We start from the raw sequence: 15,056 nt of genomic DNA, 5'->3' as shown, positions 1-15,056 counted from the left end.
ATAAAAAATCAAAGTGAAATGATTTAAATAAATAGAGACTAATTATAGACAACAGAATAAAAGAGTTGATCTTTAAAGGTCTCCTCTTGAGCCAGTACTCAATTCCTAGGCCATTACACATTCCTGACTTCTCTACTTAATATTTAACACCTGACAAAGCCAGTATGCCTCATTAGCAATTAACTGTAATTATAATTTTTATGGATTTTATACCGAAGTCATCAAATTGGTTTTCATGCATGTACTCATGTACAGGATGAGTCAAAAATGTTCCAAGAAAGTTATGTTTCTAAATCATATCTTCCTGTTCATCCTTTAATATGGCAGAAGGATGCCACATGCTTTTTTCTCAGCTTCTTCATGGCTGTCTTCATTTCAGCATTTCTGAGTGTGTAGATGAGAGGATTCAACATAGGTGTGATCACTGTGTAAAAGACAGAGAATACCTTATCCACGGAGAAGCTGCAGAAAGGCCTCAGGTAGATGAATACACATGGCACAAAGATCAGGCTGACCACTGTTAGGTGGGAGGCACAGGTAGAGAGTGCCTTGCTCTGACCCTGATGGAAGCGAGTTCTCACGGTGACGAGGATGATAGCATAAGAGAATAGCAAGACCAAGAAGCAGACGAGAGATAGCAAACCACTGTTTGAGACCATCAGCACCTCTACTACATATGTGTCTGTGCATGCTAGCTTGATGACCTGTGGGACATCACAGTAGAAGTTGTCCAGTTCAATGGGACCACAGAAGGGCAGCTGTATGACGAGTGTGACCTGTGTGATAGAGTGGATGAAACCCCCACACCAACAGGCAAAAACCAACCGAAAGCATAGCTGACGATTCATGACCGTCAAGTAGTGCAAAGGATTACATATGGCAACATACCTATCATAGGCCATGACTGTCAGCAGAAACATCTCACTGGCTCCCAGAAAGTGCAGGAAGTAGATCTGGGCCAAGCATCCTGAAAAAGAGATGATCTTGCCTTGCTGTAGGAAATCTCCTAACATCTTGGGAACGGTAACACAGACCAGGCATAGGTCAATGAAGGACAGATGGCCCAAAAAATAGTACATAGGAGACTGGAGCAGGTGAGCATCAGCTCGCACTGTTACCATTATCAAGAGGTTTCCCAAAACAATAGTTATGTAAAACAACAAAAATATTAAGAAGAGAAATAGCTGTAGCTCCCAAGAGGATGATAGGCCCAGAAGAACAAATTCTGTCACCTTAGAATCATTTCTTTTTTTCATCAAGTCAAGAATACCAAGTGACCTAGAGAAAGAAGAATCAAATTGGAAGAAAAAAGATTTAACTTAGACAAAGAGTAAATTAATTTACATATAAATTTATAAGTTATATATACAATATATTTAAATAAATATTTGTAATTTATAAATATATAAAAATTTATATATATAAGATTTTGGGTCTGGTGTTTATGGAATCATCTTCCAAGATGAAAAATCTTAAAGCAAGTTCTGTGAGGTAGGAAATATATATTCCTATAAATAGAACAAGGAACATTTTTGCATACCGTCCAAACCTTCATTCCTATGATGCTTTTAAGTTACATTTATAACAAACCAGGGAGGGAGAAAAAGACCTGGGCATGAGGTGATGAGAACATAAAAATCATTTCATTTTTTTAAGAGACAAAATTATAAACTTTAATGCCAAGAGTTCTGGAATGAATTCTAGATCCAATGCCTAACTCAACCACTCACCAGTTCAGTGACCTCAGGCAAGGTATCAAACCTCAGTTTCATGTTTTGTTTATTCAATCCAATATAGGCATAATAATATCTTCCAATGTTGTTTTGAGAATCAAATATAATCTATGAGCAAAATGCACTTACATAAAAAATGACTTAAGTCCCTAAAGTGGGACAATACTTCTTACTCATCTTTGTACTCACACAATACTTACTGTGTAATATTTATCAAATTGAAGGAAGAATGCTTTGTACTATAACTTGTTATACTGTACAAAAGTTAATAGCTATTATAAATTCACATGTTAGGAAACAAATTATTTAGGAAGGAATGAAAGGAAGCTCATATTCTTTGTCTTTATTTGTTATCCCAGGTGATGGAGGTTGGGAAGTTTGTAGAAACTGGGTAACAGGAAATTAAATCTTTATCTTTAAAGTTAAAGGAATTATCAAACTCAAGATGGGTAGGACAGTGGCTGGAACACACCAATCACCAAAAGAAGAGACCAAAGGCAATGATCCTGATCATTGAGACATGTACAAAAGAGGCTCACTATGACCCATCTCATAGGAAAGGATAATAAGGGAAGTCATAATTATGCTGCTTTTCAACAACCATAGATACCCTTAAAAAAAATAACGTTTACACTAAGATACTGTTTTATCTATTTTCTCCTGCTCTACATTTACATTCACTTGCAATATTGGGTAAGAATATCTCAGATTACAAATAAAAAATCAGGGAACATTGGTTACATCCCTTCCACTGAAGTGGTTAAGAATTTGCAGATGTTTCTCTTTCTAGATTAGTATTCTAGAACTAGCTCATGGTAAAATACTAAGTGAAACAAAATTTGTATTTTTCTGTCCTCTGTCCCAGTTACGTATTCCATGTTATACTTGGTTCTCTCAAATAAATCAGGGAAACTTATCTGATAGTTATTTAGATATTCCAAAAAGAAGAATTCTTAATACCAAAGAATTTTGCACTTTGCACACTGTTTCAAGATAAGCAAGTGAGAGAGAGATATGGGGACAAAGGAACTTTTGGATGTCTTGGTCACACCGCATATGTGACAATCCTCTTCACCTGCCTATATTAGATGCCCAGGTGCATCTAATTCTACAATCTGATAAATAATGGAAGGGACCACCTCACTCTCTAGAATCATTTTGGAAGACAAAACAAAGCAAAAAAGACAGGAAACCATTTGCTGTCATATGTTCATCCAACTTCAGCTCTAATAGAATGGAAATTTCCCAATCCTCTTTGAATATATCAAAGATTGTGAATTTCCATATGGAGACAATATTCTAGTGTTCTTTTCAATTATTAAAAATATTTAATTAGATGAGGTCAAGTTTTCATTAAATCCTGCATCTAATTTCAAACCTTATCTTTGGAAAACTAGAAAGAGCCTGAGAAAGAACAATCAAAATTATTTTTAAAAATTTCAAAAGAGATTTTTAAAAAAGACGAAGAAAAAAACAAGTGGAAAGGCAGAATCCAAAGAACTTTTATAATTTACGGCTGAGTAACAATGTATTTCCTATTATGAAAACAATATGCAAAGAGTAATCACAGTATTATACACTTATTATTTCCATAGGACATATATAAAGATAAGCTTGTACTAAAACAAACAAAATTAAACTAATCAGAAGGGTAGATTAAGTAAGAGTTTGTAAAAGCAATTAAAACCTAATTACTCCAAAAACATTGTTAAGTCCTAGTCTATGATATATCTTTTTAAAGTAATATTTAATATTTGGGGACTTCAGTACAATAAATACTTTCAGACCACTCCTAGGATATTAACATAATAGAATTTGACTAATAGTGATGTTGAAATCATTACATTTCATGAGACAAATATAGACAACACTATATTTGAGTTTTAATTGAAGTATGGGCTAGATTCTGGTTATTCTTAAATTTTTTACTAACTGAAGAAATTTTCTGCCTTCAGATAATATGAAAACATAATGCCAACCAATATGGAAAGTTCATTTGTAATGTTGATAAACTGCCATGTTTGGTAAAAATACTTCTAGCTTCTTCATTTCTGATGCCTCTGTTCACAGTACGAAATCCAGCCTGTGAGTATTCTGTGAAGGGCAAAACCAGCACTATCCCCATCAGCATGAGGGAATGTCCATCACCTAAAAATACCTTCCACCACAATATATTTTCCTATGGCGACCCCCTGCTGGGATCTGGAAAGCAACATTCACCCTATCACGTTCTAAGAATAAACTAAGAATTTGCAAAAGTCAATAAAAGTGCTTCTAAGCTGGCAAAAAGGACAAAGGAATTGAGAATCCTTCATGAGAAATTAAAGTCTTTATGGAAGTACCCAAAGCAGCACAGAGGAAAGAGAACAAAATCAAACTCTTTAAACAATCAAAGGCTTATTGTGGATAGCTAAGCAACTACTCTAGGTTTTTTATGTAAGGAGCTAGAGAGGTCTATGCAGAAAATACTAAAAAAAAAAAAAAAAAAGGAATAAAATTTTCCTTGCGGGGGTGGTTGTGGTTTTCTCCAACAATATATTTTGCTATTTTGTCTATTTTTGTCTGTGTTGAGCTAAAAGTAGTCTCCAAAGAAGAAATTTGACCACAACAGTGACAGGAAGAGATTTGCCAGTTGAAGCTTAAATGCTATGTGAACTTCTTTTGGAGGCATCTGATGTATTTTCTAATTTCTCCTAAAACATCAGGAATTGGATACCATTCATTGATGATGATACCCATGATGGTATCTCCTACTGAGAAGGGCATAATCTTTCTGCTCTAATCTTTGTTTGAAATATTGCATCTTAAATTTCATTTGAGAGAAGTGAAGAATTTACCAAAAGTAACTGAAATAATTAGATAAATGGAAAATAGGATCTAAGAGAAATTACTGTAGAATTAGGTAGTCCTAAAACAATACTGCCATGAATCCAGTGCTTTTGTTACATTAAGCTGATCCTATTTTATCCAAACCTTTTTTATCTCCTTCCAAGATATCACCAGTCCTAGAATTCCCTGATGTTATGAGAATTTCATTGCTCTGTGAATGCTTCTAAGTATATAAACCTAGAACAACAAAACTCAAATGATTTATTAAATTTAAAATAATGAATTTCAGAGAGGCATAAATATGGTTTCGAAGATAGAAAGAGGAGCAACTGGGATAGGGATAGGGAGCTTTGAAAAAAACACATTTGAGAAACTTACATGATTGCATATCAGGAGCTATGTGGGTTCAAGGAAGTAAGTGTTAGCCTACTATTCATGCCACCAATCTCTTCATAGTTTCAGTCCAGCAAAATTAAAAATTCTCAGATGATCATCACAGTTGTCCAAGTCTGTGCCCTAACTGCTTCCTTATAAGTCAAGCCCTAGTTGAGGCCTGGCTGCACAACTGGAAAGATCTCTTGTCCCCAGGGCTCTGGATGTTTCTGAGGCTTTTATGGTTCTTATGTCACTACTCAGCCTAATGAGCCTTAGGATTCCCTAGGCTGTCTGAATCTAAGTTCTTGCTAAAAAGCTGACCTTAGACCCCACAGATTCTGAAACAGTCAGACCTTACTGCATAACACAGCCCATCCCTTTTACTTACTTTGGATTGATTAATATGGCACTAGATATGCCTCCAATTTTCCGTGTCAGTCTATACCTGAGTAAAATGATTCTCACTGCTTTCTCTCTGAAAAATGGTCCTAAAGTAGACAAGGCTGAATGAAAAATACAACTTAGCACTACAAGCTATAGAAGCAGAAAAACTTCCCTCAAGGTGTTATAGAGCCTTCATACAATACCTGAGTCTCTTGATGATGCTTCAAGCAACTTATCTAATTGGTGCCTATGTATGGATCTTATACAGAAAATACAGCTGCTGTCATTAGTAATTGAATATTTTTATAAATAGTTGCTGTCAAAGTACAATTTTTTAACTGTTATAAACAAAAATCTCAAATAGCTGTTTAAAACATGTCAAAAATTATATTTAACTCTTTAATGAGGAAGAGTTGGATAATGAAGCCAATTCAAAAGATAATATAAAAGTGTGGCTTCATACAGAATATTAAAAAAAAAACATTGAAATAGAATTTATAAGTTATATGTAAACTGGTTAATGTCCTAAAGGGAAATACAACCTTAACCTTTGGGATTATCTTTTCTACCACACTAAAAAGAAAATTAACACAATTTAGCAGCTTTCTATCACATCTATCTTCTTAGCATCCAGAACTGTGAGAAATAAATTTCTGTTTATATGCCACCGAATCTATGATATTTTTGTTAGAGCGGCCCAAAAAGACTAAGACAGTAACTAACTTCTATCTCCACACTAGCGTAGAGAGAGAAAGAGCTAATATTTGAGCATATCTTTCACACACAAACATCTCAGCAGATCAGCACACTGTGTACATTTCACAAATGCCTATAGTCCCATGCATCCCTTTTTATGTTTCTTAAAGGGCCAAATATAAATTCATGCCTTACCATAGTCTTAAGGTAGCTAAACACCCTATCAAACTGTTATCTGGTAACTATTTGATAATATATAAAAATAAGTAGCAAACTAAAAGTGGATCTCATTACCAATGTTTTGTGTTTTATCTTATTAAGAGTTGTCTAGGTATCCAAAGATTTTTCACCAATTATCAATTTAGTGTTAGTCTGAGGTCTTAAAGTTAACAAAGGGATATTGGAAATTATATATAAGATGACATTACAGAGCAACACAATTACTATTTACAACAAAAATATTTATTAGAAAGAAAATTCAATTTGGTTGAAAACAAAATTTTACATTTTTAATAATGCTAGCTATGGGGAAGTAAAACTAGCTCATCTGATCAGTAAAACCAGGAGATGAAGTTTATTAAATTCATATTAACCAGTTGTCCTATGTGAAAACAAAGCAGTCTTACAAAGAATAAAAATATATGTTTGTGTTATATTCCAATCTGTTACAGAATGATGAAGAAAAACAGTTCTTTCTAAACCAAACTAGCCAACCATTCTGATTTGTCCAAGGAATTATTCTGGATACCTGAACTTGGATTCTTATAGATAAATGCTTCTGAGCTAGCAGTTTCTGTTAGAAGCTGTTCATTTTTTTCTTAAAAGGCTGCACATTTAAATAAATAGAAATTCAATTTCTTTCTTTCCTTTATTTAAAATCTATGAAAGAACTTATTATTTTCCATAACCAACCAGAATTGGTGTGCCATTAAACTGAAGAAGCTCTGGGGCACCTGGGTGACTCAGTCGGTTAAGCGTCCAACTTCGGCTCAGGTCATGATCTCACGGTTTGTGGGTTCGAGCCCCGCATCGGGCTCTGTGCTGACAGCTCAGAGCCTAGAGCCTGCTTCAGATTCTATGTCTCCCTCTCTCTCTGCACCTCCCCCACTCATGCTCTGTCTGTCTCAAAAATAAATAAACTATTAAAAAAATCTTTAAAAAAATTGAAGAAGCTCTACAATCTAATGTATGGATTTCTTCTAGGAACAAGAACATATTTAGCACACATACAAGGATAAAATATTTCATCATTTACAGACACACAAAGAACTTTCAGCTGCATTTAACAAATTCAGCCATAGGTTCAAAACATATGTGAACACAGATTACATGTAAAAATTCCTATAGAAAAAAATATGTATTTTCATTCAACAAATATTTATGAAACTGCAAATATATGCCAGGCACTGTGCTAATGACTGAGTTCGTAATGATTTTCAACAGGATAGAAGAGACACTGTACCTTATAGAGTAAAACATCCTAATATGAAAGACAGACAAGGTATAAAATAATTGCAGATTTTGAAAACTGCTATGAATGAATAAAACAGGATAGTATAATAGAGAGCAGGTGAGAGGCACCAACTTTAGAGACCATGGTGACTGATATACAGTAAACAAGGGGAAATAGGAGATGAGTTTCAATAGGTAGCCAGAAGCCAGAACCTACAGAGTCCTAAAGATCATAGCAAGGAGTTGGGCTTTATTCTAAAAAGAGTGGAAGAACTTGAAATAATTTTTTAAAGTAATGGAAATATTTCATAAATGTTTTTATAATATCATTCTAGAAGGATCAGAGAGAGGAAAATGGGAAAGCAAGTAACTGGCTGCCTTCCAGAAAAGAACTAATAATAATTACACTAGGGTACTGGCAAAGGAAATGGGCAAAAATGGACAGATTTAATATTTTTAAGAGTCTAGACATTTTAAGCATAGATTAATATGAAAGCATTAGAAACAAAGAGAAATTAATAAATTAACATTTTTTAAAAGTAGAAATGACAGGAGTTGCCTTAATTACTAAAATGGAAAACTAAATTGTTTAGAGCTATGACTAACAGGAAAAAAATGAAAAAAATGCATCAAAAAATTAACAAGATAGAAGGGAACAACAAAATTGGATTCTTTGTGTGATTCAGAACCCAGAGAGATAAACAAAACACTGGAGCACCAAACCTTCATTTTCCCTGACAGGATCCCCAATTGTGGCAAATTAGGGATTCATTTCAGAAGCTTTGCAAAAACAAGTTAGGGCCCAGGGTCCTCCCTATATGGGGAGCCTTAGAAGAAATAATTCTTCATCTTCATCTTCAATCATCATCTTCATCTGGGACACAAAGAGTTATATCTTTAGGATAAGTGGAAAACAGAACTACTGGGTATTTACCCAAAAAAAACAAAAACACTAATTCAAAAGACGTGCTATGTTTATTGCAGCATTATTTACAGTAGCCCAGATATGGAAGAAATCTAGGTGTCCATTAGTAGATAAATGGATAAGGAAGATATGGCAGAGACAGATGAGAGATAGATAGATAGATAGATAGATGATAGATGATATAGATAAACATATACACACACATACATATATGCATACACACAAGCAAGGGAATATTAGTGACAAAAAAGGACAAGATCTTGCCATTTGCAACAACATGGGTGAACCTAGAGAACATTATACTAATAAAATAAGTTGGAATGAGAAAGACAAATATCACATTTTCATTGATATGTGGAACCTAAAGAACAAAACAAATGAATAAACAAAAAGAATCAGATCTATAAATACAGAGAACTAGTAGTTGAAAGAAGGGAGGACAATGGGAAAAGAGGCAAAATGGGTGAAGGAGATTTGAGTTTCAGGCTTCCAATTATGGAGTGAATAAGTCACAGGACTAGAAAGCAGGGACTAGAGTCTATTTTTCTTCTCATTCTTTTACAGGTTTTTTGTCTTTAGTTTCCATTGTTTATTATTTGTAGAGTGTGAATTTTTAATTTGTAGTGTTAGAATGTATTGGACTTGCTCTTGGAAGTTGTAGATTTTTGTGCTTGACCAAATCTAAAAATTTTTTCAGATATTATCTCTTTAATATTGTTTCTGACTCTTCCTTTCTTCAGAATTACTAAACTGTCAGACTTCCATATTTAACTTCTCTTCCATTTTTCTTTTTTTTTCTACTCACAATGCATTAATGTGCAAAATTTTCTGATTTAGTCTCTAGTTAATTTATTCTCTTATCTGCTGTCCCATCCAGTATTAAACGAGACCATTGAATTTTTAATTTTCATTTTCATATATTTTTATTTCTGAATAGTTGTCTTTTCTCAAAAAAATATCCCCATATCCGTTAATCAGCATGTTGATACATCTGTCTGGTGTCATTGGATGTGGATGTTCCACCACAGAGAAGTTGAAATCAATTGCCATGATGGAAAAAGTCTTTTGGGGTTCGGAGGGATGGATGTTAAAAAACAATGCTGACCTCTAGCTTTTATGGAGAAGAAATGCCTGCTGGCTGCTAACTCAATGGTGGGGATGTATCAGCAAAAAGTGAATCTAAATACCATAGAAAACAAATCTACATGCCAAATGTTACTGTTCATGAAGGTAGAAGAAAATTCCAGTGAATTTCCAATAGAAGAGACAATATGTTTGCAAACTTGATGCTAATAAAAGCATTCTCATCACAGTGGGAAATTCCCCACCGTGATAAACACATAATTTGGAAAAATTTTCTTGACTTCATGACAAAGTAGACATATTTCCATTTGGGATAGTACAAAAGGCAATAGTTGGCAACCTGTGGTATGTCTACCAGAGATGACATTAATATGGAAAGAACTGATCCTAGGCAAAATTATTAAGTGGGCAAATATATCTTGGTTCTTGTCCACTCTACCTTTTGTAACTCCATTCCGAATCACCATATACATATTGTGGTTCTGCTACCTCAAACTGACTTTTGATGCTCAAAGATCCCCACATTGCACTATAACGACCTATAAATGATTTATACTTCAAATACTTTTTTGCTCAATTGCCAAAACAAATGGGCATTTTATTATTCTATGTTACTATGCCTGATTTCAGAAATTCCCTAAAAAGTTATTCAGATGGTGAGATCTTAAAGAAATATGCAGGAAACATATTAGAGGAGATATTTTTTTAATTTTTTTTTTTTTTTATTTCTAGGAGACAGAGAGAGAGACAGCATGAGCAGGGGAGGGTCAGAGAGAGAGGGAGTCACAGACTGAAACAGGCTCCAGGCTCTGAGCTGGCAGTCAGCACAGAGCCCAACGCGGGGCTCGAACCCACGAACCGTGAGATCATGACCTAAGCGAAAGTCGGACACTTAACCAACTAAGCCACCCAGGCGCCCCAGGAAATATTTTTAATATGATTATATGGGTTTCTTACACTCTACAACAACAAAAAGATAACTCTTTAAAAAACAAAAAGTACATGCACACACAAAAGCTCAGTCAGTTGAGCATCCAACTCTTGATTTCTGCTCAAGTCATGATCTCAGTTTCCGGGGATCGAAACCTGTGTCAGGCTCTGCACTGACAGATTCTTTCTTTCCCTCTCTCTCTCTCCAGCTCATTCTCTCCCTCTCTCACTCCTCTCTCTCTCTCTGTCTCTCAAAGTAAATAAATAGACTTAAAAACCAAAAGCTTAGAAGAATGTTGGGAATATTTTCAAAAATAATAAGAGATCTCACTATGCTACAACAGTATAAAGCTAATAAAAATTAGACATTAATTCGGAAGGAAACCAAAAATGTACCATAATGGATTTACTTCCTGCACTAGAAACAAAGATCTCATAGTCTTTAAGTTGTCCATTTTTTCTTCCTCACAAGCCAGAAATTTTTTTTCTACATCTCTCTGGGGATTGACAATATGGCTGCTTCCTTTCCCTAGAGGAACCTTGGTTTTACAGAGCAAAGGACAATTCATAATTAGCTTTGAGTTCAGGAGACACAGCCACATATTTATTTCACACAACTACTTATTTTTCCTAGTTCCTCTACTGAAGACACCTAATCACAGAAGGTAAAGGCAGATGCTGGCCTGAGAGTCCAGCCTACCCAAAGAACTACCAAAGGACTGCTGAGGTGAGAAGTCACTTTTTAAAATACACAAGGGGCCAATCTCTGGAAATACAGACCAAAAATATATAGAGGATATGGTCCTCTCCAGAACTCTATTTCTAGATTAAATGTATTATATAGGTGTTACTAGAATCCTTCCCTCCAAATTAAAAATTGGAAACATCTTCCAATACCTTTCCCACATCATCTTCAAGGCATCTCCCCTGATGAGACTCTGGCAGCCACTGCACAGTTAATTGAACAAAAGGGAGTTTGTTTTTTAGTGAAGGTCCTGGAATCCACACTTTCGAGACTAAAATTGAGACTGAGAGGAAAGGACACAGCTGACCCATTCCTCACAGGCATAGCTCCCAGGTATGCAGAAATTGCAGCATGTTTCTACCTTTTTTTTTCTAGAGAAATAATCTTAATTTTTATTATTGTTCTCAGTATCTTTGATGAAAGATCTGAAAGACAAAATCCAAATAGTTTCGATTCCTGGCAAAGTCATGGTGTTTGCCACTAACTGAGGTAAGTATAGATGTATGCACTTTCTAAAACATTAATTTTTCTAGCCTTTTCACAACTCCAAGAAAGGTTCCATTGAAAATGAGGCCAGTTATGACAAGAACTCATAGAAGATAATGTTAAACAGGACTGAAAGTATTGTTTCCTGATTCCATTTTAGGAGCTGTATGTACACATCACTCTAGGGTTCCAAAGAGACATCCAAAAAGCCACAATACACAAATACCATTCACTAGGAAGTCTTAGCAGGTTACAAAATTAGGAAAAGCAAATCGGTTTTGAGATGTTTCATAAATGCATTTAAAACTAAAAGAAGGTTGGCTCTTCATGTTTTGTTTATACACACACACACACATACTTACAAATATATATATACTGTGGAAATCACAGTATCACAGTATTGGTTATATCTGGTAAAAAAAATAAATAAATAAATCCTATGATATAACTGCAAGCTGAGAGAAGCAGACCCAGGCAGAAAACCTGGCCAAACCAAGATAATGGCAGGGAGAAATTAAAAGTCCAGAAGGCTGTATCAGACATCAATATATGTAATACCAATACCAGAAGACTCCTTGGGAAGGTAAGGGTAGTTCTTTACCTTAAGTGAAGAAACAAAATCAAACTATTTTAGGTCTTTCCTCTACCCTGAGTTGCTTTACATTTTCTTCATTAGACTGGCAACAGAAAGCAGATAATTAAATGTTTTGGGAAATAATCAACTCAATCTAGATCAGAATACCAACCCCCCTTTTTTTTCTTAAATGAGTCACTCTGTCTCACTGGCTGCTTCCATCAGTTTTATTTCTTTTTGGCCTTCATGGATTACTTTTCTTCTAATAATACCTTTAGAGAAATTTGAATTGAAGTAGCAACCGTCTGAAGGGGACCACAAGAGCAGAGAAAAACAGTTGCTCAAAGAAAAGCTTCTGCATCCATAGTGCTGCTTTACTGAGTAATTCAGTCTTGAGGGAAAGAAATGTATCAGGGCTACATCTACCCCCTAGAATCTTGGTCATGTAGCTGTAGCTGATAACTAGAGTAGTCAGATGGCACAGACATCACAAAGTCTTAGGAAAGCAACTTGGGCAGCCCGTTGTTATGGTTCCCATGTGTATTCTCAACGCTTTCATGGGTTATATTGACAACCTTTCTTTTTTCTCTGTAGACAACTAAAAGGAATAGACTTCAATAGGATCCAAAGGAACCAGTGTATATACATTTTTAATGTAGGCTGGGTCAACTTCAGGATCCCAAATAGGATGACTAACCATCCATCCCTGCTTCCCTGGGCCTAATGGGTTTCTGGAATCACAAGACCATCAGTGCTAAAATTGGGACAGTTCCAGACAAATGGATATATTTAGTTACTCTAATCACATACCATGTTGGTCTCCCACCTCCTCTTTTCAGCATGCCCTTACTACTCCTATAATTTCCCTCCCAGCTTCAAAGTCTAATGGAATCATTCTTTTCTTAAATATGTGATATTATTAAAGCTTCTAGATATAAAATAGAATTAAGATTCAACTGAAGGCGTAATGATTTACTTCATTTAAAAATTACATAGTACATATTGCCTAAAACATAATGTATTAGACCCTGGAAAAGAATCAAAGATGATTAACACTTGGTCTCTATTCTCAGAGGTTGATAGTCTAGTAGGTAAATTAAAACATGTAAGGAAATATCCATGATACAAATAAAGTGTAAATTATTTCGTGCAGAAAACTAGCATAGCTATTAGAACGTTATTTCTCATTCATTCTGGCTTAAAATATAATGAGTCATTTACTTAACATTGATTCAGCAAATATGTTGGAATGGCTATGAAGACTGCACTGTGCTAGACACTAATAATATAGAAATGAAAAACATAACTTCTGTCTCATAAAGCTTACACACTAAAGAGATAGAAAAGCAAAAAGATAGAAAGAAGGAAGGAGCAAAAGCTACACCTTAGGTAGGGAGAACAGCATGTCATTTGGTGGAAACGCAACTATTCTTATTGGACATAGAGCTCAAAGGGGCAGAGGGAAAAATATGAGTTTAAGTAAGTAGATAAAGATCAGATCATGAAGGACCTTATATGTTATGCTCAGTTATTAGGATTTGGTCTCATGGTGATGTCTCATTGCTGCACAGCTTACTGTCTACATGAATATCTCTGGATCAGGATCCTCTTCTGAGTCAGTGAGGGAATTCATCCTTCTGGGTTTTCCCTGCAGCAGGGAGATTCAGGTCATCCTGTTTATGTTCTTCTCCATCATCTACCTCCTGACTCTCATGGGAAATGGAGCCATTATCTGTGCTGTTTGTTGTGACCAGCATCTCCACAACCCCATGTACATCCTGCTTGGGAATTTTGCATTCCTAGAGATCTGGTATGTCAATTCCACGGTTCCAAACACACTGATCAACTTCCTCTCAGAAACCAAGACCATCTCTTTCACTGGATGCTTCCTTCAATTATATTTTTTCTTTTCCATGGGCTCCACTGAGTGCTTCTTTCTCTCAGCAATGGCCTTTGATCGCTATTTTGCCATCTGTCATCCTCTGCATTACGCCACAGTTATGACTGGACAACAGTGTTTCAACCTAGCAATTTCCTGTTGGGTATGTGGCTTTCTCTGGTATCTGGTACCTGTTATTCTCATTTCCCAACTGCCTTTTTGTGGTCCTAATGAAATTGACCACTTTGTATGTGATTCAGGCCCACTGCTGACCCTTTCTTGTGCTCCTGCCCCCATGTCCAAGCTCATCAGCTATACCCTAAGCTCCTTCATCATCCTCCTTAGCTTCTTCTTCATCCTCATCTCCTATGCCCTGGTTCTCCTTGCTGTGCTTCAGTTGCCCTCAGCAGCCAGTCGGCACAAGGCCTTTTCAACATGTGGTTCCCATTTGTCTGTGGTGCTGCTATTCTATGGGACGATTATGGTTATGCATGTGAGCCCTGGATCCAGCCATTCTACCCTGATGCCAAAGATCATGACCTTGTTCTATGCAATGGTGACTCCACTCTTCAACCCTTTGATTTATAGTCTCAGGAATAAGGAAATGAAAAATGCTCTCAGGAAAGTTCTGGAAAAGTTTAAAATTTCTTTAAAAGTCTTTGGCACCAGACCCAGCAGAAGTGTGGAAATAATCTAATTTAGTATGGTTTGGGTGAAATGGCCATCCTTTTACTTTCATTCATTTGAGCAGTCGCTCATTGAACATATAGTCACTCAAAGCCTCCTCCATATTAGACACTTTGCTTGGCACTGAATTATGAAGATAATTAGGAAGATAATTCAGATACAGTCTCTTTCATCAAATAACAATCTGGTATGGAAGACAGGCAAGTAAGAAGATAATCACCATAAAATGCAATAAATGTCATCAATATACATACAAGTTGTCACAGAAACACAAGGAA

The 15,056-nt window shown here is 35.6% G+C and overlaps 2 protein-coding genes across 2 annotated transcripts; one reads left to right on the top strand and one right to left on the bottom strand.

The window, feature by feature from the left end:
* Window positions 1-308: 308 nt before the first annotated feature.
* Window positions 309-1,256, bottom strand: OR4Q3 (olfactory receptor family 4 subfamily Q member 3). The gene has a single exon (XM_077779045.1). The coding sequence runs from the start codon at window positions 1,254-1,256 to the stop codon at window positions 309-311; it is 948 nt and encodes a 315-aa protein (XP_077635171.1).
* A 12,539-nt stretch (window positions 1,257-13,795) lies between these two features.
* Window positions 13,796-14,788, top strand: LOC144243870 (olfactory receptor 11H12-like). The gene has a single exon (XM_077779008.1). It carries the CDS (start codon window positions 13,796-13,798, stop codon window positions 14,786-14,788), a length of 993 nt encoding a protein of 330 aa, XP_077635134.1.
* Window positions 14,789-15,056: the final 268 nt, after the last annotated feature.

The sequence above is a fragment of the Crocuta crocuta genome, unplaced genomic scaffold (genome assembly GCF_008692635.1).
Source record: "Crocuta crocuta isolate KB4526 unplaced genomic scaffold, BGI_CrCroc_1.0 scaffold480, whole genome shotgun sequence".
NCBI classification, from domain to species: Eukaryota; Metazoa; Chordata; class Mammalia; order Carnivora; family Hyaenidae; genus Crocuta; species Crocuta crocuta.
Note: the sequence above shows the minus strand (reverse complement) of the source record. Positions and strands in the feature narration are given on the sequence as shown.

Coding starts and splice junctions, on each gene's coding strand:
- OR4Q3 (XM_077779045.1), bottom strand. CDS start 1,256: ATGAAAAAAAGAAATGATTCTAAGGTGACAGAATTTGTTCTTCTGGGC.
- LOC144243870 (XM_077779008.1), top strand. CDS start 13,796: ATGAATATCTCTGGATCAGGATCCTCTTCTGAGTCAGTGAGGGAATTC.